The 27421-nt window shown below is 32.7% G+C and overlaps 2 protein-coding genes across 2 annotated transcripts; one reads left to right on the top strand and one right to left on the bottom strand.

The window, feature by feature from the left end:
• The first annotated feature begins 566 nt into the window (after positions 1 to 566).
• Positions 567 to 3209, top strand: LOC106711905 (protein LSM12 homolog). Its single transcript, XM_045685282.1, has 3 exons — positions 567 to 1003; positions 1996 to 2133; positions 3067 to 3209. Exons 1-3 carry the CDS (start codon positions 701 to 703, stop codon positions 3184 to 3186), a joined length of 561 nt encoding a protein of 186 aa, XP_045541238.1. The 5' UTR covers positions 567 to 700; the 3' UTR covers positions 3187 to 3209.
• Positions 3210 to 7642: 4433 nt separating this feature from the next.
• On the bottom strand, positions 7643 to 26642 carry LOC106707317 (BCL2/adenovirus E1B 19 kDa protein-interacting protein 3). The gene is made up of 7 exons (XM_045685281.1): positions 26386 to 26642; positions 12790 to 12925; positions 9840 to 9921; positions 9446 to 9504; positions 8713 to 8815; positions 8104 to 8207; positions 7643 to 7834 (listed from the first exon to the last, which is right to left on the bottom strand). The coding sequence occupies exons 1-7, from the start codon at positions 26423 to 26425 to the stop codon at positions 7780 to 7782; spliced, it is 579 nt and encodes a 192-aa protein (XP_045541237.1). The 5' UTR covers positions 26426 to 26642; the 3' UTR covers positions 7643 to 7779.
• Positions 26643 to 27421: the final 779 nt, after the last annotated feature.

Consider the following 27421-nt stretch of genomic DNA (forward strand, 5'->3'; position numbering starts at 1 on the left):
GGAGTCGCGGGTAAAAGCTAGTTTCTAATAAATCAGTAAAAGATTTATGTATTTCAAAACGAAACAGGTTTAATTAAAAAGTCTAAAGTTTTGAGGACAATGTGAAAATGAAACGTTGCAGAATTTTTAATCTACATTGGGATAGGGTTGCATTCTTAGGCTTTGTTTTAAATCAATGTTCAAAACGATTTTTTAACATCGATATAAAACTAAAAATCACAAAATTTTTATTTTGCCTATCGTAATACTAATTTAACATTTACTCAACGGTTCAAAATTATGTTACGCTTTTTGAAAATATTGTATAGTTGTTCGTAACAACGACCATGGGTAGAGCAGAGCCAGAGATTTTAAGCTCATTTCTCAATTTATCTTACATTTTCATTTTTGATTAAAAAAAAGAAATTGTTTTACTTAATTATTTAACAAAGAGGAGATCAAAATCTCCATTAACTAAACATGATTAAAGTGTTTATTTGAAACCAAATTAATGACTTAATCGAAAAAAAAATTCGATTGGTTCGTTTCGTTGAATCGATGTTAGTTGACAACACTAGCTTAAAAGTCAAATCATCAATGGCGGACATTCGCTGTCGCCTAGATAAAATAATTTAACACGCGAATTATTTACATAACAACATATAACCTGCATGCAAAAAGTATAAAATTTATATAAAAACCAACACGGGTTACGATCAAAATGTCGACAGTCGTATCTGACTGTTTCACCATCGGGAGTATTGTAGCCACTAAAACATGTTATAACGAAGAAATTGAAGGGGAAGTTTTGGCTTTCGATCCTCAGACCAAGATGTTAATATTAAAATGCCCATCATCGAGCGGTAATCCAAAGAGACATGATGTTAATATTGTTAATCTATCGCTTGTTAGCGATGTGCAAATTAAAAAGGAGGTAACAACGGTTCCGGAACCACCACAGTCACTAAACCTTCACAGATTGAATACCAGAGTAAGGAATTCCATAGAAAATAAACGGAGACTTGTAAGTAATTATTGTCCTAAATATTTCAAATGAAAGTTTTAAAAATGGATGATGAAATTAACCTATGAATATTTAGTTGTTATACTTCCGGAAGAGCTATTGAAATACATAATTTTGTACACTGAAATAATTTCTCTAAACATTATTTAGCAATAGCTCAGTAATTTTCACATTTAAATTTTGTGATAGTTAATTTTATCATCCTCATTTATCAGTTAACTTTTAAAGCATTTTATTCGAGGTTGATAAAAAAAATTAACATCTATGATAAATAGCTATAATTGCGTACATACTGTCTAAATATTAGCTCTTATGAGAATTTGCTGTACAAAATTTTATCAGACATGGGGAGCAAATTAAAATCTTTGGCAAGGCATTGTCTTTATTTTACTAATATACTGTTTTCTCATCAACTGCAACTAGGGCAGGCTAAAGACCTCAATTACGATGTGTATTAGCTAACTATATTGATTCCAGTATATTTAAACTTGTGGTTGCCCCTTATTTGTTATTCAATTGGAATAAAATTAGATTTTTATTTAAAAACTACCTGCGACTCCGTCCGTGTGGCATTAAAAAACCTAATAAGTTGCCTATTTGTTCTTCCAGATTATGTTCTACATCTGTGCTAAATTTCATCAAGATCTTTTAAGTCGTTCCGAAGATATTTTAAAACAAACATACATCTTAACATTTACATCTATATATATAAAAGAAAGTCGTGTTAGTTACACTATTTATAACTCAAGATCGGCTGAATCGATTTGACTGAAAATTGGTGGGCAGGTAGCTAAGAACCAGCAAATGGACATAGGATAATTTTTTACCCCGTCTTCTATTTTTTATTCCGCGCAGAGGGAGTCGCGGGCAAAAGCTAGTTTATAATATTAAGTAATGATAACTTTATACATTTCTGCACATTGACTTAAGCATGTCAAATTTTATGATCATCTAGTTCCGGAATTACTTCACATATTCAAATAATGTTTCAGGTGTCAGCACTATCAGCTTGCTTGGATCCGGAAGGTCAGCGGCTGTTCTTAGCTATCGCACGGGTTATCGACGACGTATCCTGGGCGGGACAAAGCATCCGTGTCTATAATGAGGTCACCATCACACCACCGTACAAAGTATGTATACAAAAATGTACTCAACAAGATGTATTATAAATTACTAGCAGTTGCTGAATTAATAAATCAGTAACCAATGAGTTCTTCCTGTCTATGTTCTACATCTGTGACAAATTTCATCAAGATCCATTGAATTGTTCCGGAGATATCTGCAAACAAACATCTAAACATTCGCATTTATAATATTAGTAAGATATTTGCTTAAGTGACCATTAGCAACTTAGTGGACCATTTTATACTTTTTTTTAATAGAATAAGGTGGGAGACAAGCAAAGGGCCACCTGATTTAGTCAAAATAGCAAAGCGATCACTACTCACAGATATCTCCAACAAGTCTGGACGTATTACCTACCTTAAGATTACTGAGCCTAAACTAAACAGAACTTTTGATAAGTGACATGTCATTAAGAATTCCCGTGAATCTCAGGAGAATAGTTGGTATTTTTATGTCTTAACTATCTGTCTCCCGCGACTTCGTTTGCGTGGAATAAAAAAAAACCTTAATAAGTAGCTTATGTGTTCTGTAAGACTATGTACTATGTGTCAAATTTCATCAAAATCCGTTGAGCCGTTCCGGAGATACCTTCAAACAAACGTCTAGACCAGGGATTCCCAAAGTGGTCGATATAGAACTTAAAGCATTTCTAATTCTCACTCTGTCTTCTATTGACCTAAGTCAGAATTAATAATAATAATAATTGATCTTAAAAGTAGGTAATTTGACCATGTGGGGGTCTGAGGTAACAGTTCATTTTAGAAAAGGGGGTCAATTGTATAAAATAGTTTGGGGATCCCTAATCTAGACTATGTTCTACATCTATGCCAAATTACATCTAGACTCATGCAGAGTTCTGCAAATACATTCAAACAAACATCCATCTAAATTCACATTTATAATATTAGTAAGATTAATTAATCTAATATTATTATCAGGTAGAGAACGTAATAGGTGAACAAGATTCTAAGCCCTACAATTATATACGAAAGTTTGTTGAAAGACATTGGAAGGATTATCACGATCACGCAGCTGCTTCAAACTCGCAGCAACAATAAAAAACATTATATATATCTATATATACATATAAAATGTTATATATATATCAGTTTGGGGTAGTTAAAACAGTTTTAGATAAACTAGTGGTTGTCTATTGCTTGTAATTCAACCATAAGTTATAGTTTTTTTTAATTAAAAATAGCTTTCTGAATTTCTCCGTGTTGATTAGTGTCAAATTTAATGTTCTTCAGTTCAAACAATTTTTATGTTTTAATGTTTGACTGCCCCAAATGTGTAACAGGATTTTTTTTTACGGTAACCACCAAAAATCAGTATATTTTAAAGTTTTTTTTTTTTAAATTGTTATCTAAAATAAAACAGCAAATTGTTTATGGAATCGTCAATTTCAGAATATAAGAAAAGCCTATGAATTGTTTAATTTTACTACAAACTTAGTTGTTTTTTCTGAATGTCATAAAATTTTAGTTTTTTGTATGGCAATTTTTAAATCTGTGTTGCCATTTTCATTGTAACTTTTTCAAATATTTTTTTTTTTTTTTAGTTTGATGTCCTTTTTTTTTCAGTATGGCAACTTTGAGAATAAAATTTCAAGTTATTATTTTCTATTTGTAGTATATATGGGATACTATTTATATAACGTTGGATTAAGTAATGGAAAAAAATATGAAAAAAAATTAAAAAATCTTGATATATTGTGTTTTATTTATAAACCCAGCAGTTAGTAGCAGTTAGAGATAGAGACAGATGCTATTATCGCTTTTCCTTCTTTCACGAAATTAGGCCTTTTCTTAGGCCATTTATACAAAAGGTAACGTAAATCTTAGAAAATATATAATACTAGTTGCCCGAGACTGTCCTCGCGCAAAAAAAAACCAATAAAGGTATGAAAAACAGATCTAATTCTCGGACATACTAAATATGTATGTAAAATTTCTTATAAATCTGTCAAACTGCTTTTCAAGAGTATGCTAATGTTGTGACATGAGAATTTTATATATAAGAAGATATCTGCGTAGCGAGTAACAAAGTTGAATCGGCGACGCGAGTCGTCTATTTGGTCAGTACAAGCCAACTGTATTTAGCTCCGCCACTTTGAAAATCACAACGACGATCTTAACGGGGCTTATCACGAATCTTTGTGAGAATGATATAGTAATGCCATGGACAAAATCTGTATTATATTTGTACAGCGCCCCGGGTGTAATTTGAACCTTGCACCGAGTACACCTTCCACGAAAGAAACCCTTACTATTTAACTCACCCTGCCTCAATCTTACGCTCTTCGGTATTTATAACAACAGATTTTTTTATTTAACATCCTGATCGGCTTACCTAAAAGCGTGGATCTATATGGAGCGTTTCATCTATAACTGTATGTGATTGGATGCAAGGTTCCACCTTATGTTTAATTACCACGCTCGAGTAAATCCAAAAATCCCTGCTTCGGAAAAACTTTTGAAATAATTTGTCGATAATGTTACGAAAACGCTTATCCGAAGGTCTCGTCAAAGACTCTCAGGTTGTGAGCGACTGGTTGGATGTTGAAAGAACAAAATGTCAGCGATGGATACATGTGTACGAACCTAAATGACATTGCTGAAATCTCCGGGTTTCGAAGATTTACATTGCCTTGTGTAGGTTGGGCTTTATATATATAAAATTACAGACAAGAGAAGGAACTCGTAAAACTTTTTTGACATTGACAGACTAGCGCTCTGTCAATGTCAAAAAACTATTTTGACAAAATTATCGTGAATTTTACTTAAGCCATCAGGATATGGGGGCCTAGCACGAATTATTACGTAAATCGCCAACGATAAAATGTGTACTATCGTGCGTAAAATAAACCAAAAACCTCATAAGAATTTTGATATAATTATCGAAGACGACACGAAGGCGTTTTTCACAATTATTGGTAGTAAGTCCACAGATAACTTTTGACAGTTCATATGCAGTTTACACAACTGAAATGAGGTTAATATTTTTCGATGGTCAAAGAAATCTTACCAATTTAGGTAATAAAAAATAAATAAAACAAATTTTGATAAAAATGCGTATTTATTCTTAAAAGCCTTATAATAAATGGTTACATTTGTAATAATCAACACATAATAATGTCGGAAATGAAAATAATAATCGAGTATTGAATGTTATATCCAATTTTTTAAAGAAAAAAGCTGACAAATTGTCTTTATTTTGATGTAAACTCGACACGGCGTTAAGAAAAAATTCAAACAATCAGGATATTCAAGTCACCTTCCGACATTTTATAAATCGTCACAGAAATCGTTTCAAAAAAATTAATTTCCAGTCAATTTAAACACAGGTTACAAAATACTTTTAACTTTGTTAATATTTTTATAACATAAAAAAAAAACAATTTAATCTTTAGTTATATAATATTAGTCATAGACTAATTAATTAAGAAACAAAAAAGAAATTACGATGGTGTGAATATCGAATTAAAAAAAGTTTTCGAAACGATTCCCGCCACGTAAACATATAACAGATAAAAAAGACATCTAGCGAACTTAAAAAAAAAAACATAAAATCCGTATCACTTACCCGAAAATATATATATTAAACAAAATTAAACTTAACATCTAAATACTAACATCAGGTGACTAAAAAAAAATTTGAAAACCAATTTTTAATAAGATTATAAATAAATATTTTGGAATTTATGAAGTTATTGAAAATAGTAAAAATATCTGGCCCGGTGAGAGGCGCTACTATCGTGTTTAGTTCTGTCATGTAAAAACAACTTAGGCATAGAAATTAACACAAAAGACAAGACAACTATAATCCGACAAGGATCTTGTGACATGAACAGGATGGCGCTAGTGTCCTGTCATAATTTAGTGTGACTTATGCCCACCGGGTCAAATAACTTGGTCGTACTATATATATGAAAATCTCATAACTTGAAAATCCAACACTCATCTATTTCCCTACTGTTTTAGAGCATTTAAAAAGGTATAAAAATACTTAAGATAACTATTCTTTATTTAAAGATTTATTTTAAAGTGTTTTGCAACAAAGTATAGACAACTACGGAACCTTTTTTATTATAGTTTTTTAAATTGATTTTATGCGCAAAGCAATGCCACTATATACGTATGTAAATTACCAATGTGTTTATCTCAGTTAAAAAAATAAATAAAGAGACATAAAAATGTGTTTTTAAATTTTTTAGTAAATTATCTGTCCCTCGAATTCACAATTGGAAAAAAAAAATTAAATTCCCTCAAAATATAAAACAATAACCAATGTAAATGCATTTTTTTTCATTTTTATTGTTTTCTGTTATAACTTTATCTTTGCATTTTATTTTCTTTAGACGGAAAACGTTATAATTTAAAAAAAAAAATAAACGTCACATTGAAGTGACCTTAAAATGACATCACAAAAGGCGTCATATCTTTGAGCAATATTTAATATTATGTCTGAAAACTATGAAAGCTGTTGCCCAAATGCTATATAAAAATGGATGACGTAATAAAAAAACTACTTCTCGCATTTATTTGAATATAATACGGTTATAAAAGAAAATTATTTTTGTATAAATCTTTTTTAATAATGTGTTCGATTAGGTTGTGTTTTTAAAATACGAAATGTAAAAATTTAATTTTTACATTTTTAAACAATTTAATATAACTTTTAATTCGTTTTTTTGTAAACCTCTTTATTGTTAAAATGTTTTTTCTCTCAATTCTATTTCGTATAATATTCAAATAAAATACCGAGATATTTCTACATTATATTTATATCAAAACTAATTCCTACTAAAGACGATCGTAAACCTTAACGGCTAGAAAATGTAATCACAAAAAAAAAACCGCCAATAACAAAGTGACAGATTGATTTTTTTTAAGGCAAATATCATTCAAATTCAGCCATAAATAATTTACGATTTCTTTTTCAGAAAAATGAATTAAGTCAGTGAAGATTGTAACATAAATTCAGCCAAAAACAATTTATTTATTTTTTAAGGAATTGTATTTATTTTTTCAAACGAACATCGTAACATCAATTCAGCCACTAACAATTTTTTTTTAAGGCAAAGGAATATGAATTCAGTTATGTAAATACAAAAGAGGTTAAGTAAAAGAGGAGTTATTATGATATTTATTGTGAATATAAGAAATTGTACTTTATTATTGTGCAAAATAGACTTATTTATATAACTATATATATCAATATTAAATTAAATCATGCCATTTTATTTATCACATATTTTGGTGCATATTTTTAAACTCCCATAGAAACAAATTAGTGACTTATCGATTAAAAAAATATATATGGCAATAGACTATAAAACCATGACTAAATAAAAACCAATTTACGACCCAAAATCAATATTTGAACTCGAACCATTTCTAATTATTTTTTTAAATAAATTTTTTTCGAATCAAATCGAATTGAATATTAATTTTGGTCTAAATTTTTGTAATAAAACTTAAAATTATATACTTACTTACTTATTATATTCGACATTATAAGTATATAATTGAGTGTGTTATATTTAGCGGAGTTCTGTAAACGATTCCAGTTCTTATTTCAATAGCCGTAAGGTGCAAGATCTCTTCGGTACCTTATTTTTCTCAAACTTTCAGTCTTTTTTGAACTCTTTAGTTCAGAATAATAAGTCTAGGAGGTAGGATACCTCTCTTGCTGAGCCAAACTCTGGAAGAAATTAGATATTTTTTTAAAGTCTTCAAGTCTTTATTTATTGATATAACTAATTTAAAAAAAATTAACTAGTTTTTCGACTAGCTGAAAAAAAGCAAAGATCTGTCTCTCAAAAAAAACAAACATACGCAAAAAAAAACTGTCAATTGCAAGTCAGTAAAAAAAAATTAATTAAATTCAAGACTCATTTTCACTTCATTGCAAGACGTTATCGTGTTCTATATTGTGTATTGTCGCCATCTGTTATTTAAAATGGGACTCACCCGATGCCGGCGCCGAGTAACAGAGACACTATGTTTGTGACGAGTACGGCCGCGATAGCGCCGCGACTGAACAGACAAGTACGACGTACAGACAGACAGTGACTCTGTAATATATATAAATAAATACATATTTTGTAGATAATGAAATAACAAATCTGAAAACGTAAAAAATGTTTAGATGTATGTTTGTTTGAAGGTATCTGCGGAACATCTCAACAGATTTTGATGAAATTTGGCATAGATATAGAACATAGTCTGGAAGAACACATAGACTACAACTAGTTTATCGATAAATTAAAAAAAAAGCAGTCATAGACTTTATGGTCCTTGTCTATTAAATCTATATATATAAAAGAAAGTCGTGTTAGTTACACCATTTATAACTCAAGAACGGCTGAATCGATTTGACTGAAAATTGGTGGGCAGGTAGCTTAGAACCAGGAAAAGGACATAGGATAATTTTCACCCCGTTTTCTATTTTTTATTCCGCGCGGACGGAGTCGCGGGTAAAAGCTAGTAAACAAATAAAGGGAATATAAAAAGCAGATAAAGTACATTTCAACGTGTAGTTTGTCTGTGGAGTATGGAATAAAGATTAGGGATAATGACCTGCTGCATAACAGGTGCTACAAGCTGCTGCTCCAGAACCTCAATGGAGGAAGTAGCTGATGGTGGTCCTCGTGCACTCTGAGGATGTTTGAATCGCCAGTCCCTGAAAACCACATTTGATTGTAGATAAAACCTTTTTCCTCGTAGTCTCATTCAAAATGATACTGGAACTTCTTCAACTTATGGACCCTAATTAATTTTAAGACCCTAGAGGGTCTTTATTGTAATCTAACAGTGGTAGACGACACCAACATCAATATCTATGGAACGAATGTGCCAATACCACGACCTTACAGAAGACAGACGTCAAGTGGAAGTAATTCTACCTACAGTCTGATGAGTGTGGTGCTGGAGGCCTAATTTTAGTCCTCTTTCCCTTCCCACCCTTTTCTTATAAGGAAAGGATGAGAAGGGGAAATGGATTTGATGGAGGAAGAGACTTATACGACGGGAGGAGACGTGCGTCCCCTTCTCTGTTTTTTCACCTGCTGCTATTGCTCTTCCATCATCCTTCCTGTGTAACATGATTCGTTGTTAAATATAGTTAATCATGATTTTTTTTTATTTTGTAAATTTAATAATGAGTTATGCCCCTTCTCTGTTGATTAAAGGTAGACAACGTGTCTGTAATTGAGGATGTCTTTGGGAAGCGGTCGCTTCGCTTTTTCAGCGAATTAGGTGGTCGCTTACTCGTTTGCCATATTATGATATAAAAAATAAATAATTAACTTACTTTGGCGGCAACTGGTCCGGTCTGCTGCTCCATTCCCAGACCCAGTCGTTTGAGTCATCCTGAAAAAAAAAAATAACACATTTAGTAACAAGAATAAGAAATCTAGAATAAGATATAAATAAAGTTTATTTCTGAAATTAAAGTTCAATTTAAATTATGCATACATCTCTCTCTTTCGATCCACATGCATTCATATCTTAGTTCTCTCTCTTGTAACGAAATGTGCACAAACATGCCGCGTCTTTGAAATATTCTCACAATTTTTTGTTTCTTTTAAAGATTTACCTTAACTTTGTACAATAATATATCTTTTATCTTTTCATTTTCTTTCAAATAACTGAGATAACTATATTTTTATCTAATAATTTCAACTAAGTAAGATTTTTTAACTTACCCTCCAGCAATTAATATAGATACCCTTCAGTTCGTCTTCCGTGGACGGTTCCAAGTTGGGACTGTTGGGAGGTGACTTCGGGCTGCAAACAATGAGCAAAATAAATACAACCCGACCACAATAACATGAGCTAAATGCGATAACGTCATAACAGTGCCATAACGGTCGAAAAAAATTATCTTATCAATTTTTCAATTGCTATTACGTTTTTTAAACCTATTTAATTAGAACTAACTGCTTCTGAAACGTTAATTATAAAATGGGTCACGTTCAAATACTGGATTCGGACGAGACCTAAATTTATCTCTATAATTGAGATCCCTAAAAGTAAACTAAAAGTTATAATTAATAAAAGCTTTTTTAAAAACATAATTTTATAAGATTACTGTAAATTAAATGAACTAAAAAAAAAATACTTGTCGATTAGATTCAATTGAGTCCAAACTCTATTAGATTGTATTTAATTGTGAAGTTCCTATGACCACCTTCCAGTTCATTCATCAGATCAGCGACATTTCATCATAATATTTTATTATCATCAGATTTATAAATACATGCAGAATTTCAACTCAATCAGTAACCGGGAAGTGGAACATATTTAATTTACAAAATTTGATGTCAAACATCATGACAACAAACTAAATGAAACCTTATAAAAAGAACAAAGATAAAAATAAATAAAAAAGATAACAATTCTAACAAATGCATTACGAAAATCCATTTATTTAACTCAAAATTATCAAGATTACTAATGTTCATTTTGTACTTTGGAAGGACAATCACCTTTTTCTCTAAAAGGGAAAAAGATAACAAAAAATAACTATCAAAAATCAAAGAAAAAGTCTCTTCGCATCACAACCATCGCTGTGATTCACATAACTAGAAAAATCTTCAATAACAATAGGTTATTATACATGTATATTAGAAGTGGAAGCACGTTTATACACCCGAGAATTTTTGGAACGAAGTTCCTTATCGCGCGTTGTGAAAGGGGGCTAGACGGAAAAAATTCTTACGAAAAGTTGTCACGACACTTTTTGCTATATCACCATGGCAACGACGTGACAATATATAACGAAAATTCATAGAAATAAAATGTACTTCTTGTGAAGACTTAAGTTTTTTATTCATAGAATAAACATTGGTTCCTTCACTAATTAATTGAAAGGAACTTCGTTCCATCCGGGTGTCCCTTGAAACCTCTCAAGTTTTTTTTTTTATATCAAAAGGTGGCAAACGAGCAAACAGCCACCTGAATTCGCCGAAATAGCGAGGCGACCATTGCCCATAGACATCCGCAAATGCAGATGCGTTGTCTACCTTTAATCAACAGAGAAGGGAACGCACAGAAAGGATATTTCCCCTTCCTATGCGTCTCCTCTCCCACCATATCCACTCCCCATCCCAACATCAAGGTGGCAAACAAGCAAACGGCCACCTGAATTCGCCGAAATAGCGAGGCGACCATTGCCGATAGACATCCGCAAATGCAGATGCGTTGTCTACCTTTAATCAACAGAGAAGGGAACGCACAGAAAGGATATTTCCCCTTCCTATGCGTCTCCTCTCCCGCCATATCCCCTTCCCATCCCAACATCAACCTGCCCTTATCCCTACGGAGAGATGTCACTTAATCACATCATATTATTCCATACATGTCCATCAAACTTCATCTTTACGTTTCATACACATATAAAACCATACAACATACTTGTAACTAGCGTTGCCAGGCGTCCGGATAAAGCCGGACATAGGTAGGCTTTTTGATTACGTCCGGCCAAAATAAACGGTTTTCCGGCTTTTGTTAGGCTTTTTACATTTCCCAAACGAGAGTGTACATATCAATACTGAGACAAAATTCTAAATAATATAGAGTGTCCGACCTTTCTACCCAAATGTCCGGCCAAACTGGCTGGTCTGTCCGGCTAGTAGGTTTGGCGACCTGGCAACCCTACTTGTGACAACAACTTTATCCACTGACCCATTTTGTATCAGTTACTTAGATTGGCCTAGAATTACCAAGGTCATCGAACAATGTGCTAGGGTTATCAAAAACTATTTTATACTTTGATCTAGATGACAAAATATAAAGTAATTTAATAATGAAAATCTGATCGATCTAAAATTGTCTAGATTACTTGTTTATCGTGAGTTTGCATTGTTAAAATACTTGTAGAAAAACATGTTATTTTTAACAGAATTAGAAAGGGTTTACATTTTACGTATTACGTTATATAGCTAACCATCTCATTTCTTTGAAGTCCTGGTAATTTGTAGAAAGCAACTTACTTGTACTATTACCAATTCCTACTAAAAGTTACAATTTTTTTTTTATTTCGTAACTGGCAACCCTAAGCATCGTTACGGTTCCAGGTTTTAAGCTCAAGGTAATCACTTGATATCTATTACAAAAGGTTTTTTTTTCTTGTTAAGAATATTTAGTTACATTCAGAAACTGTATACGACATATCAAATGGTAACAAAAATACGGTGACATAATTTTTTATGTCCGACATAATATTGCGAATATATCTGGCCCGGTGAGGAACTACTATCGCGGTTTATTTCCAGAAAATAAAATCTTCTTAGGTATAGAAAAACTTCAATTCAAAGAACTTGCGATACTTTTTTGACACTGGCAATATTAAAAAAAAATCGACAGAGGGGCGCTAGTGTGCTATCTCATAATAATTTATTTAGACCAATTTCCACCGGGTCACCTTTAAATGATTTTAAAGTGACCAGTCTGGAAAGTATGCAACCAGTCTAGCTAGTTTTGCGGTAACTAAAAATAGATTATCTAGCGTTTATATTCTCCTAGTATCATATATGTTCACCTGAGTATTTAAACAAGTGTTTTTCTTACGTATTCGACAGTGTGTAAACACGTACAGCAAAACTGGAGCCACAATCATAAGTACCAGGATCACATATCTTCTTAGTATCTCACCTGCCCTTAACACTGGATGCTCTGGAGTGACGCACTGAGGAGTCACGGCTCTCTCGCTGAGCTTCTCTCAATAGACGTATATATTCGTTCTCCATTGCGGCCAATCCACCACCAGAGTTCAGTTCAACCCAGGATTCTGTAAGGGAAAAGGAGACAGATATAGTATATTAATATGTATTCCTTTTAAACTTTTCAAAGATCATCTCCCTGTACATCTCAGTCTATGGTCGGACCACTGATTTCTATGAAATTATAGCTTTTGCTTTATTCCGATTTAAACGCACTTGTTGATGTTACGTGACGGTTATTTTATCTATATTAGTTCGAATCCACACCACCGCTACAAACCGCAACCATCAGCGCCAAATGGCGATTTTCAAATAGGCACAAAATACTACGTCTTATAGCCAGTCCATTTGTCAGTCAATGGGTTGGGCTTCAAGTTTTCATTATCCAGATCGATCTATCGTTAGTCATTTCAGTCCTAATGTCTGGTTTAAACTATACCAGCTCAGTAAGACAGTAGCACTGTTCTGACATAGACTATATTGCCTCACTGGCGCCAGTTATTGTTTACATTATTCCACTTGTACGCCAACGCTGATATTTAGAGGAACTGGTTTACTGTACTGGTATAATGTAAAGGCATTAATCCTTTCTTCACCATGTAAACCTTTCACTTTAAAAATTATAGAAAAAATGTTTTTTTTTTCTTTGATAGTTCGTTGCAATGTTACATCGATGTTCAAAGCACCAGGACATCAGAAAGTAACTGGAACTACAATTCATGCAATGGTTTAAACCGTCATTTAAAAAGAAACATGATTGACCTTCATTAGTAGTCAGAAACTATGGATTCCTAGTAAAAGTTTAGTGTCTCTGCCTATACCTAAAATATGATTACGGTTATGTCATATAAAAACACAACACTATGTTATAAAAATAAACCGACCGACACAAAATGACGGATTTCCGGTGCAAGATTTGTATCTGTCGCCGATTGATTATCAATTTCGTCAGTTTCAAAATTTACTAGTTTTTTACAATATAACCAATTTAAGTCCTGTTTCCCTTCCCACCCCTTTCTTAAAGAGAAGGATGGCAAGGGGATGTGGATTTGACGGAGGAGGGAATGTATAAGGAAAATACTCTCTTTGGGTCCCCTCCTCCGTTGATTAGAGGTAGGCAACGCATCAGAAATTACGGATGTCTATGGGCAGTGTGCGCTTTGCTATTTCGGCGATCTCAAGTGGCCATTCGCTCGTTTGTCACCTTATCATATAAAAACAAATGTCAGAAAATTGTCAATTCATCGAATTATTCACAACTAGCTTTTACCCGCGACTCCGTCCGCGCGGAATAAAAAAATGCACACAATATAAAAAAGTTCCTATGTCCGTCTCCTACTTCTAAGCTACCTCCCGTTTTTCAATCAATTTTCAGCTAAATCAGTTCGACCGATCTTGAGTTATAAATAGTGTAACTAACACGACTTTCTTTTATATATATAGATAGCTTCTCTTGTAAGACAGTTAATAAACGGACGTAGTTAAATAGTTAAATTTAAGCTTCGGTTAAACTAAAAAAATAAGACTAGAACATATTTATGTTTAAGATAAAATTTCACTACAAGTAATCGTCAAATTGTTAAACATGTTATTAATAAAAATTACATCTGTTAATATGACTAGACAGCATTTAAAATGCCTATATTTACAATGTGACGGTGACATAACAAACATATTAACAATACAATCATTACATGCCAAGAATTAAATAACCAGATGTACAAACCGACATTATTACATAAAGACTTAGTCATAATAATAATTACGATATGTTCTTATGTAGTTAAAGATGTAATGATCTCACAGACTATCCATAAAGTATTAAAATTTAAAACTGTCTTATCTACATTTATCTACACCACTAGATGTCGCCCATAACTCCGAACGAGTTATTTATTAAATAAAAAATAACTTTAGTAACCAGTGTGCTCAACCAGACTATGTTCTACATCTATGCCGTTCTCGAAATACCTTATACCTTACTAACATTATAAATGCGAATTTTTAGATGAATGTTTGTGTGAAGTTATCTCCGGAACAACTCAACAGAACTTGATGAAATTTGTCACAGATGTAGAACATAGTCTGGAAGAACACATAGTAGATTCAAGTTTCTTTTGTAATTCCGCACGGACATCGCGGACGATAGCTAGTTTGCTATACAAATCAGCTATGCTCTCCGCCCCGGTCAGTCTGAATAGAAAATTTAAAAAAAAATTATTAACATCCCAAAATGTAACCCTTAAAGTTCACAAACCGGTTTTAACCCAAAGCTATTTATTATAACTTATCTTTAGAAAGTTGACGGGCTATTACCACAGACAAGGATAAAAAAAATGCACCAATACCGAAACATAAGTAAAAAATACGGCCATTGTTTTTAAAAAAAAACAGAAACAAACATCAAACATACAAGTTTTCAAAATTAAAACATTTTATACATTTCATTTAAGAAATCAAATAACAATATTAAAAAATAAACTACTTATATTATAAATGCGACAGTATAGATGTATGGATGGATGGATGTTTGTTTAAAGGTATCTCTGTAACAGCTCAACGGATCTTGAACACAGCACAGGTGTAAAACATAGTATGAAAGAACTCATAGGCTACTAATTAACCTTTTTTTAGTCAGGAGCGGACGGAGTCGCGGGCGACAGCTAGTTTTATAGATATTGGACACATTTAACAGTGGATTTTGACCCGAAACACACGAGTAACTACATCCCTCTAACTTATTATCATACTTAATATTATAAATGCGAATGTTTAGATAGATGTATGGATGGATGGACGTTTGTTTAAAGGTATCAAGAACACATATGCTACTTATTAGGTTTTTTTTAATTCCGCGCGAACGGAATTGCAGGCGACAGCTAGTCTTTAAATAATAATTAGGGATAATAATATATTGTACAGTTATCAGCATGTTTAGTAACTCTCTTTAAATAACATCAACTATTATTAATCAAAATACAGCAACGAAGACTCTACAAATAAACCAAACACTACACATTCTAGATAACAACCGGTCAATACAATGTAAATAAGAAACCAGTTTACTTGTTTATAACAATATTAATACATCTCCTGCACAAACACTCACAAACAAACATATTTACCTTCAACTTTGTCATCCACTAAACTCTTCGACTCCATCTTAAAATAAAGAAAATAAACAAACTGCGCAAAACACTGTAAATAAATACGATTTAATAAAACAGGCGCTCGCGATACACGTCCGCGCGACACGAGCGTCAGAACAACACTGAATAATGTTTTTAAATTTAGAACGTACGCGTAAACAAAGCGCGCGCTGTTGAGATTGCGTAGGCGCAGATTGTCGACCTACGCCGGATAATAAAACGAACTAAATTAAACTTAATTGCATTAGCATTAGGTTTATTTTGTATGTTTCTTATATTATAGTGTTGTACGTTTTTACATGACGTATAAATTTTGATTGGATGCGCACGTATTCATATTTTAAAATAATGGTTCATTACATATGACTTCACTTTTCACTTTTCCTATCTCTTAAATCATTGTTGATGTATAATATAATTTATATCGTAACTAGCTGTCGCCTGTGACTCCGTCCGCACAGAATAAAAAAAAAAGTAATAAGAAGCTTGTATGTTCTACATCTGTGCCAAATTTTATAGAGATCCGTAGAGATCCGAGTTCTGGAGATGCCTTTAAACAATAATTCATCCATCTACCCAAACATTCGCATTTTTAATATTAGCAATAAGTAACGATTTTGTTAACTGGTGTTTTAGCTGGGTGTTAACAACACTGATGCCACCTTCAATATGACACAAAACCCTTTGTCTTTCTCAACAAAGTCTTTCACCTTATCATGTTATTTAGAAAATAAATGCTCAAACAAGACCTATTTACAAACATGCTCGACGGAAAACAATACAAAAAACAAATTAACTATGTGCTTCTCACTCTTGTAACGAAATTGTGACACATCTTTACAATTTTTTAATTACTGATTCATTTTAAATACGAAAATTTATCTAGATGTTTATTTACTACCTAAGTCCTGAATTGCAGAAATAATCTGGTTGGATATTATTAAATAAAGCTACATAGTGTTTTTTTTTAATTCCACTAAGACGACAGCTTAGTAATAAAGAAATTATTACAACTTCTTTATACTAGGGAAGCAGAAGACTTCTATAAAATTTAATATGTGACAGTCCGTTTGGTTTGTGAGACCAAAATCTATATTATCTATCTATATATATATAGTCAGAAAGTCGTGATAGTTACACTATTTATAACCAAGAACGGATGAATCAATTTGACTGAAAATTGGTGGGCAGGTAGCTTAGAACCAGGAAACGGACATAGGATAATTTTTACCGTTTTCTATTTTTTATTCCGCGCGGACGGAGTCGCGGGTAAAAGCTAGTCTTTGATAAAACAAAGATAACAGTATGTTTTAAACGGGTATTTTGGTCTCGGAAACCCACGGTTACAAATAAAATGTGCTTAGGCGTATACCTTGGGTCACTCCTACGTCTATGTTCCATTACCTTTTATACGCAGTTAGTATAAATGAAACTAAGCGTTAGTAATATTATTAAAGTTATTTTATCTAGTGAAGACCAGTAAAAAGACTAACTAACTAGTAAGCGACTAACCCACACATTTTCCTGAAGATACCTTTCTAAATTTGGAAATTTAACAATTACAAAAAAATTGTAACCTTGGTAAGAATTTATTAGTAAAAAAATGGCCATTGTGATGAAAAAAAAAATTACAATTCTACAAAAAACTACCAGGATCTCATAAAATACCAAAAAGTATACCTTGTTTAGAAATTCCCTCTTCAACTCTAACCCGTTTCACCTATTCTATAAACCTACCAGGAGAACATAAACAAATAGGTGTGGCGTGGTACTTTAATAATACATCGATTTGTTTAACGTGATACGTGATGTCTGGCAGATAAACAATAAGGCATGCGCCTGCGCAGTTACGTCTCCGTGACTTTCAACAGGTCGACAAACTTTTGCGTCGTCATTGTTTCATGAATGAATCTTTCAACTCAACTGAGAGGAAAATGATTTATCTCTCATATAGATTGACATGATCCTAAGTGGGAAGGAAAACAGCCTTTTGTACGCTAAATGGCAGCATGATTAACGATGACAGTAGTACTTAATAGGCCACAGATATACAAGAAAACAGTTTACTTTATAATACTAAGTACTCTATGGACTGTAGTCATTACGGACTTCTGAGAAATTTGATTAAAAAAAATTAAAAATAAATAATTTTTGTTAAGACACTTGCAAATTATTAAAACTAAAATTTCTTTTTTCTAACTGCGGCTGCATTTCGGCTTCGGAGGTCTTTAATTTCGGCACAATACATTTTTAATTATTTACATATGATTTCGGACTCTTGCCGCTGGCGCCATCTACTTAGAGCTTTAAGTTTTTCTGCTCATTACATTAGCGTATTAGCGCCCCCCTGCCAATGTCAAAAAGCATTGTCATTTTCTTTGTCTTACAGTTGGTTTCAAGACCAAAATCTTTGTAACAAAGATAAGAATATTCCAAACAGAGATTTAGGTCTCAGAAACCCACGATATACTTATCGTGTAACAGAACTAACTTTGATTCCACCGTCGATCAGAATTAGGTAGAAGTTAAACATCCTCCAACAAGTTTAAATATAAACCAGACAAAAGGCATATCAAAACAATGTACCAGGAAAACATAACCCGTTAAGAGACATATCACACTGTATGCACTTTACTGTGCAAACAAAATATAACAACATCGAAACAGGTGAAGGGCGCATACGTGACTCAACACGCGTAAACCACTGAGCTCTATAGATAAACGCTGAACAGGTAACTGCTTTGAAATGACAGTATTTGCTTAATTCCGATTTAAAATCGCATGTTAATGCAACTGTCGGCGAATTCCATCTCATTTATTAGTTCCAGTTACTAACACCGCTATCAACCGCTACAATCAGCGCCAAAATAACTTATATCAAATAGGCACAAAATACCACAGCTTATAGCCTGTCCAGTGGAATAGAGTGACGTACGCCCTTTAAGTAGTATGCAGCATGAACGAGTCAGACACTCTAAAACAATTACAAGCAATAATTCCCCACTTCCAATGCAACTGAAAATATTTTCGTCCCTTTATTTCCTTTGTAGGAAGAAGAATAAAAAGATGTTTTTGTACAAATTTTAAATATAAATGGAAAATAAAAACACATCCATTTTAGAGTAATTACGTCTCAATAAACTTTACAAGGAATTAACATTATATACCTTATACCAATTGTTTTAAGGTCGTATTTTCATTAAATACACATAATTTATTAATTTTGGACCTCTGCCAATGCCGTTCACACGTGTCGTTGAAAATTCACCCTTTAAACGTCATTTTCCTAAATAAATCTCAGACCAAAATCTCTGTATAATACATATCGTCATCTTTGTCATTTATCTTTGACAAAAGTGAGATAAAAATATATATTTTAAATGCAGATTTTGATATGAGACAATTGAAAATTGTCATATTGTCATATCCCTTTCGCGCTCTTTGAGAAAAACAGAGATAAAAGATATAATTGAGAAGTTTTTTTTTAATTTATATGTCAATTATGATAACCTAAATTTTATTTAATTTTATTATTTTTTAAAAGTGGAATTTTCCATATTTTTTTCTTAATTTAATTTACTCTATTAAAAACATCTTTGTTTAAAAATTGTACCAGGATAACATGAAACACAGAGTTAATTCTCTAAAATCAAGGCTAAAGTAGCCGTACTTTACATAATCTATCAAAAAAACAAACGAAATGCTTCTAATCCAAATATTTTGTTTGGTAAAATTAGCGCCACTTTGTGACAATATTTAACAAAACCAAACATTGATAGTCATACGACCTGTTAAATTTTTAGATAAGCCACATATGTTATTATGATCGCCTAGTACAAAGATTTTAAAGACATTACATAATTCATATTAAATCCTACTCCGTTACATTGTAAACTAACGAAACAGTAATTAAACGATAATTTATGATTTAAAATAACGTTTTTTTTTTCAGTTGAAGTAAAAAATTAATCAAACTTTTATCACAGTTAACGAACACGTGACGTTACCGACACGACATATCGTCGATATTAAATACTAGCTGTCGCCCGCGATTCTGTCCGTGCGGCATTAAAAAAAGTAGCCTATGTGTTCTTCCAGATTCCTACAATTGTGCCAAATTTCATCAAGATCCTTCGAGCCGTTCCAGAGATACCTTAAAAAAAACATCCATCCATCCATACACAAATTCGCATTTAATATTAGTAAGATTTTATGAGCCACTATCACACCCTAATTACACTAAAAATACAAGCTAGCGTGAATATAGTTCAAAATTAAATTACCAGGAAAGCAGCAATAGAAAGAGCTAACTGTAGACACTAATTATAATTACACCAGAATTTACTACGCAGTCGTAATACACGACAAATTGCTTTTCAAAATATATATTTACATAATACATTTGTATATTTACATAATGGTTATATGATTGTCACGTTTGTTTACATTAGAGTTAGGCCAAATACATTGTAAATATCTTTTCTTGCTACTACGAGTATAGGTAAAATGGTTAACGAAATGAATCTTTGACATTTAAGAGACAGGACCTGTCAAAACAATGGGATGCGCAGCATTCTGGCATTTTACCTTTATCAAATAAAAAAAAAACAAAAATCTTACTAATATTATAAATGCGAATGTTTAGATGTTTGTTTGAAGATATCTCCGGAACTGCTCAACGGATCTTGATGAAATTTGGTATAGATGTAGAACATAGTCTGGAAGAACCCATTGACTACTAAGTTTTTTTTTATTTCCGCGCGGACGGAGTCGTGGACTACAGCTAGTTGTATATAAATAATATATGGTGTATTAAATAGGCCTCCGCGTGTTTATAAACATTTAATTTAATTTTTTAATTAGTTGAAATTTTTTAGGGAAGATAATCTCAAATAAGGGGGTTCTACGAAGTTTTGACAATAATTTCAGTGTTTTTTTTAAAGAATTCAAATAAACAAATGTTTGTAAAACAGAGTCATTGACCGTTACTCTGCCGACCTTGTTGGTGTTAAAACGATTGAACCTTCCTGCTTACACGAACAGAATACCAGGGGCACATAAATTGTATAGCGTAAGGACATAGGAGAGGACATCCATGATTTATTTGTATACTAGCTTTTACCCGCGACTCCGTCCGCGCGAAATAAAAAAAAAATAGAAAACGGGGTAAAAATTATCCTATGTCCGTTTCCTGGTTCTAAGCTACCTGCCCACCAATTTTCAGTCAAATCGATTCAGCCATTCTTGAGTTATAAATAGTGTAACTAACACGACTTTCTTTTATATATATAGATTTAACGTTGGTTTCTAAAACATCTTTTACAAAACAGAGATGCTTTAAACGGATATTTTCATCTCAGAAACCCACGGTAACAGAGACAAAAAACCAAGGTTAACTCAAAAAAGAAATCTATCGATTTAAAAGTACTAAGAACGCATAAGTTCAACGTCTGAGTATTCAAAAAAACGATTAGGGGTTGTTTGTCTCGAGTTCATTTCAGCAAGGCCAAACACCCTCGACCGTCTCGCCGTCGCGTCTGGTGTCACTGACCTTGTAAGTACGTAGGATATACTATAGCGTTATGATTGCCTGGTACTATAAAACTGGGGGATGAAAATTTCATCTGCAACTTTCATGAAAAACAAATTCGAAAAATAACTTTATTTATAAAAGCGGGGAAACATAATTTACATAATGTAAAACAGCTTGTAGCAAAACAAGTAAATCCCCTTATTTACAGATAAAGGTAGTTTATAAACTATCTTATATACTGAACAAGACAGTGCCAAGCTTTTATATAAACGAAATAAAAGCCATTTTCAGTCACAAACACTCAGCAGACGAAACGCGGTCTGTCTTCTGTGTGGTCGTGTATTGCACTGGGAGAGTCAACCTATTTCTGCAATAGCTGGCATGTACCACTGTTAAACATAAGATTGAATATTGCTACAAAGGTAGATGAAGACCGAAGAAAGTATTTTGTGATAGGAGAGGGTGTGGATTGAAGTATTACGTCTCACAAAGATGTATTGAAGAGTGCTTTTAGACGTAGGAAAATGTGCAGGGTATTGAAAATACTAAGAGAATTCCTTCTTGTTGAGTATAAATCAACTGTTAGATGTCAATAACCATATGTTGATAACATATCTGTACTTGTTAAGACTTCCTTATTAAATCAAAAGACCTACAAGTTACTTATCTATCTATATATATAAAAGAAAGTCGTGTTAGTTACACTATTTATAACTCAAGAACGGCTCAATCGATTTGACTGCAAATTGGTGGGCAGATAGCTTAGAACCAGGAAACGGACATAGGATAATTTTTACCCCGTTTTTTATTTTTTATTCCGCGCGGACGGAGTCGCGGGTAAAAGCTAGTATATATATAAAAGAAAGTCGTGTTAGTTACACTATTTATAACTCAAGAACCGCTGAATCGATTTGACTGAAAATTGGTAGGCAGGTAGCTTAGAACCAGGAAACGGACATAGGATAATTTTTACCCCGTTTTCTATTTTTTATTCCGCGCGGACGGAGTCGCGGGTAAAAGCTAGTCAGATATAAAACACAATTGTCATGAAGTTTTGCCACTGCAGTGACATCTGTCAAACAAATGAAAAAATGCTACTGGTCAAAATCGGTTTACCGTGAGTTTTTGAGTTCAACACATCAATTTAAAAGATGAACATTGATATCTCTGTCTTGTCAATAATAACGACAGGGATGACGATATGTGTTCAACGGAGATTTTGAGTTCAGAAACCCAAGGTCAGTCGTTTACGCTACAGTTGGCCACAAGAACTTTATCCTCTCCTGTCGGGTAATAACGCAATATAACTGTTTTTATAACTAGAAAGGCAATTACCCGACACTTCGTTTGTCCGGAATTAAAATAAAAAAAACTTGAGAGGTGTCAAGGGACACCCGGATGGAACGAAGTTCCTTTCAATAAATTAGTGAAGGAACCAATGTTTATTCTATGAATAAAAAACTTAAGTCTTCACAAGAAGTACATTTTATTTCTATGAATTTTCGTTATATATTGTCACGTCGTTGCCATGGTGAAGTAGCGCTCATTCGTTGTTAACATACTTACTATAGCAAAAAGTGTCGTGACAACTTTTCGTAAGAATTTTTTCCGTCTAGCCCCCTTTTACAACGCGCGATGAGGAACTTCGTTCCAAAAACTAGTAATAAATATAGCCCATGTCCGGGAATAGTGTAGCTTCCAAATAGTGAAAGAACAGTGTTCTATGTCTGTGCCGTTCATCGAGGTCTGTTTAACTGTTCTAGAGATACCTTCTAAGAAAAATCCATCCATCTAAACTTACGCATCTATATATATAAAAGAAAGTCGTGTTAGTTACACTATTTATAACTCAAGATCGGTCGAACTGATTTAGCTGAAAATTGATGCGGAGGTAGCTTAGAACTAGGAGACGGACATAAGAACTTTTTTATCTTGTGTGCATTTTTTTTATTCCGCGCGGACGGAGTCGCGGGTAAAAGACTGACAAGTTCCGCTTCGCATTTATGTATCCCGTTGTTACCTTATATAGTCAAAATGACTGAACCGATTTCGTCGACTGAGATGTCATTCAATTCGTCTTCTTTTTCTGATTGTCATAACGTCACAATCAGTCGGGATTTTGCTAAACTGCTATAGATACAGTTTCTTAATGTTTTTTTTTTATATCATAAGGTGGCACACGAGCAAACGGCCACCTGGATTCGCCGCAATAGCGAGGCGACCGTTGCCCAGAAACATCCGCAAATGCAGATGCGTTGCCTTCCTTTAATCAACGGAGAAGAGGACGCACAGATAGAGGATATTTCTCTTTCCTATGCGTCCCCTCTTCCGCCAAATCTACTTCCCCTTCCCATCCTTTCCTAATAAGAAAAGGGTGGGAAGGGAAAGAGGACTAAAATTAGGCCTCCGGTACCACACTCATCAGACTGTACGCGGAATTGCTTCCACTTGACGCCTGTCTTCTGTGTGGTCGTGGTATTTCACCGGTAGACCCGACCAATTCGTACACCCAACAAATATTGTTGTTGCGGGACCTACCACTGTGAAACACAGTATTGTGTTATAATAATTTTCGCCACGATAAACGTTTATTACGATATATAACTATGAAGGTCATCTAATCGTACGTTATCTTAGCAAAGCCTACGCATATTTAACTTATGATTAGGACAGAATTTAGGATAGAAGTTTACGAAGTGATTTAAGAAAAAAAAATATTAAAAAAAACTTAATAAGCAGCCTAGATATTCTTCCAAGCTATACTATATCTCTATGCCAAATTTCAACAAAATCCATACAGCCATTCTGGATACCTACTAACAAATATCCATCCATCCGTACATCCAAATATTCGCGTTTATAATAGATAAATCTTATTTAAATTATAAATCAGAAAGTTTGGATGTATGGATGGATGTTTGTTTGAAGGTATCTCCGGAACAACTCAACAGATCTTAATGATATTTGTCACAGATGTAGAACATAGTCTGGAAAAACACATACGCTATTTATTATGTTTTTTTTATTCTTTGCGGACGAAATCTCTATAGTTAGTAAAGATTAAAAAGAATAATTCAACACAATACATATATTCATGTTTGCCTGGTACCCGTATAACAATAAACTGAAATAGGTACATCCATTTAAGACCTAAATTGAATGATAGGTCCTAAAAATAACTCTGTAACAGGTCTTCGTACTACAATTTAACAATTGCAACGAAATTGATAAAAGCAATTCAGTCTGCTTGAGGTCTTTTGAGGTCACCATTTCAATAGATATGACTTGTTTTTTTAATTTATCAAAGACTAGATTTTATTTATACAACTTGTGGTTGACTGACTATTGTTTGAAATTTGACCATAGTTTATAATTTTTTTTTTTAATTAAAAACTAATTTCTGGCCACCACTTTGTTGATGCAGAATTTAAAAGAAAGTCTAGTAAGAAATATACTCTATGTTACTCAGTGATAGCGTAGCTTTCTAATGACAAAAGAATTTTTAGACTACATCCAATAGTTTTTAAGTTAATTTGTTACATACAGAAATATAAATCCTTCCTCTTTATCACATTTATACATTTCTCCATATATCTGTTCAATTTCCTTTTAAAAGGGGTACTAAATTTTCACTTCACTTATAATTATAAAGTAACAATATAAAACAGAAGCTGTTGGCCGCAATTTAGCCAATAAGGAATTTAAAAATAAACTTAATAGTCTATGGTAATGTCATCTATCTCTAAACAAAATAACACCCAGATTTCCTCAAGCATTCTGGAGTTATATTGTAAAAAACAAACATCAATCCAAACTTACAGTTGAACCTTTATAAGTGAGAGTCCAAGAGACAGTGTTATCTTTCTCCCAGTTTCTCTCTTAAAGATATATCAGTCAGGATTGAACAATGATTCTAGCTTTTAGAGGTTACTCACTTATCTAGATTTGACTATGGTACAAGGATAATATAAGATTCTTTTGGCGTAGGATTTTTTTTAAATCAGCCCAGTAGTTATTGAATTTATCCACTGTAATTATCCTATGTCATACTGTAAGTTTACAATTTGCATAATAAACATGAAAAATAAACAAATTTAATATTAACCCGCTGCATACATTTACTTTTTATTGTATGTAAAAACCGTGTTACCATACAAAACAATACATTTTTAATTCATTATATAAAAAGTAAAATCTGTTCATATTTTTTATGCCATTGATGTGAGTGTAATTATTTATAATCTACACTTAGGCTTTGCTGAAATAATGATTATATTACCCTGAGTGTGACAGTATGAGTGAAACAGCTACATACATAAATGCCTTAAAAAAAAAATATTATTTAAAAAACAATTGTATCTGTGACACAATGTGGCATAAATTAAAACCGACTTTTGCCTAAGAATAAAAAAATATAATATATTTTTGAACAAAAACCTCCTTCGATCGATATTCAAAGCACCAGGCGAGCAGAAATAAAGAGAACGTCGATTATTTACGTCGAAATAATACGACAGATTATTCAAGAAACATGTTTGATTTCTTAAAAGTTTCACCTCAATAATGCCAATAATAGAAAACAGGTTCTAAAAGGATTTCTCACATAATTAAAAACTAGTAAAAACAGTGTGAGTCATTTTAAAATCGAACTATATTTTCGCGACGTAATAATATATTTGCAAATCAAGGACATAAACAAAGACGTCTGTTGTGAAATTTTTAACTGCGTAGTATCCAAAGATTGCAATTCTTGATTACGGAAACGCAGTAAGCATCCTTGATACGAAACTTGTAAATCTAGTTTCGTCATACTTTTTCATTGTTTATTTACGATTATAAAACTTACCGCTTAAATCTTCGATCGTGTTTAACTTGCGAGCAGCCATTTTCGCAAACAAAATAGGCACAGCACTTGATATTGTCAGTTTTCGATTATTTTTCACACTTTATAGGATATTTTCAAATATTTTCGCGAAAATAGACAGTTGGAAGTCCAACAAGCGACTTCTACCAAAAGTCACCAAATGCCTTTGTTTTCTGTTTTGATTTAGAATTCGCTTTGTGACAGCAACGCATTTCTCTTTTACCCGTATGATTATTCTTAACCAATCGCAGTCGAGTACGCTATCCAGTGTTATCATTTGATTGGATAAGGATTTGTAAACAAGATGGAATTTAAAATGTTGCTATGCACACACCAAAAATAACTACGTAAAATTTTGGGGAATTGAACCTTTTTATATTTATTGTTTGTTGGTAAGTACTAAAGATTTTTTCTTTTGTATGAATTTTATTTTTAAAATGTTTTAAAGAAACTTTGTATTAATGTACCTTAGCAATATTATTTCAGTTTATAAATTTGTTAAATTTCAGGTATAGCTTAATGGAGTGTAATAAAATATATATCTTAAACATTGAAATATTTTTTTTTCTCACTACTCATTTAATTTGTACTTTTCTTAAATTTAATTTAATTTAAATTAACTTAACTTATTTACTTTTCATCAACCTGCCCTTATCCCTATGGAGGGTCGGCACAGTATGTTCTACTCCTCCATACATCTCTATCAGCCGTCATATATGAAGTTACACCCTTCTTACGCATATCCTCGTTCACACAATCCATCCATACTTTCTTTGGTCTATACATTCAATTCAATCACATTCAACTCACATTCAATTCAATCACGTCACATTCAATCTCATTACTTTTTTGTTTATATGATTATCATCCCTCCGCATAACATGTCCAAACTACGCTAACCTTTTGCTCCTCAATTTCTCGATAACTGGCGATACTTTCAAACTTCCTCTGATATACACATTCTTAACTTTATCTTTTCTTGTCACACCACACATCCATCTTAGCATACGCATCTCAG

This window comes from Papilio machaon, chromosome 29, assembly GCF_912999745.1.
Source record: "Papilio machaon chromosome 29, ilPapMach1.1, whole genome shotgun sequence".
Taxonomy (NCBI): Eukaryota; Metazoa; Arthropoda; class Insecta; order Lepidoptera; family Papilionidae; genus Papilio; species Papilio machaon.

Excerpts from the sequence above, each read along its gene's own strand:
- LOC106711905 (XM_045685282.1), top strand. The coding sequence starts at position 701 with ATGTCGACAGTCGTATCTGACTGTTTCACCATCGGGAGTATTGTAGCC. Across the intron at positions 1,004-1,995 it reads TAGAAAATAAACGGAGACTT|GTGTCAGCACTATCAGCTTG; the intron begins GTAAGTAATTAT and ends ATAATGTTTCAG. Across the intron at positions 2,134-3,066 it reads CCATCACACCACCGTACAAA|GTAGAGAACGTAATAGGTGA; the intron begins GTATGTATACAA and ends TATTATTATCAG.
- LOC106707317 (XM_045685281.1), bottom strand. The coding sequence starts at position 26,425 with ATGGCTGCTCGCAAGTTAAACACGATCGAAGATTTAAGCG. Across the intron at positions 8,816-9,445 it reads CCGGACCAGTTGCCGCCAAA|GGACTGGCGATTCAAACATC; the intron begins GTAAGTTAATTA and ends TGTGGTTTTCAG. Across the intron at positions 7,835-8,103 it reads TTACTCGGCGCCGGCATCGG|AGTTTGGCTCAGCAAGAGAG; the intron begins GTGAGTCCCATT and ends AATTTCTTCCAG.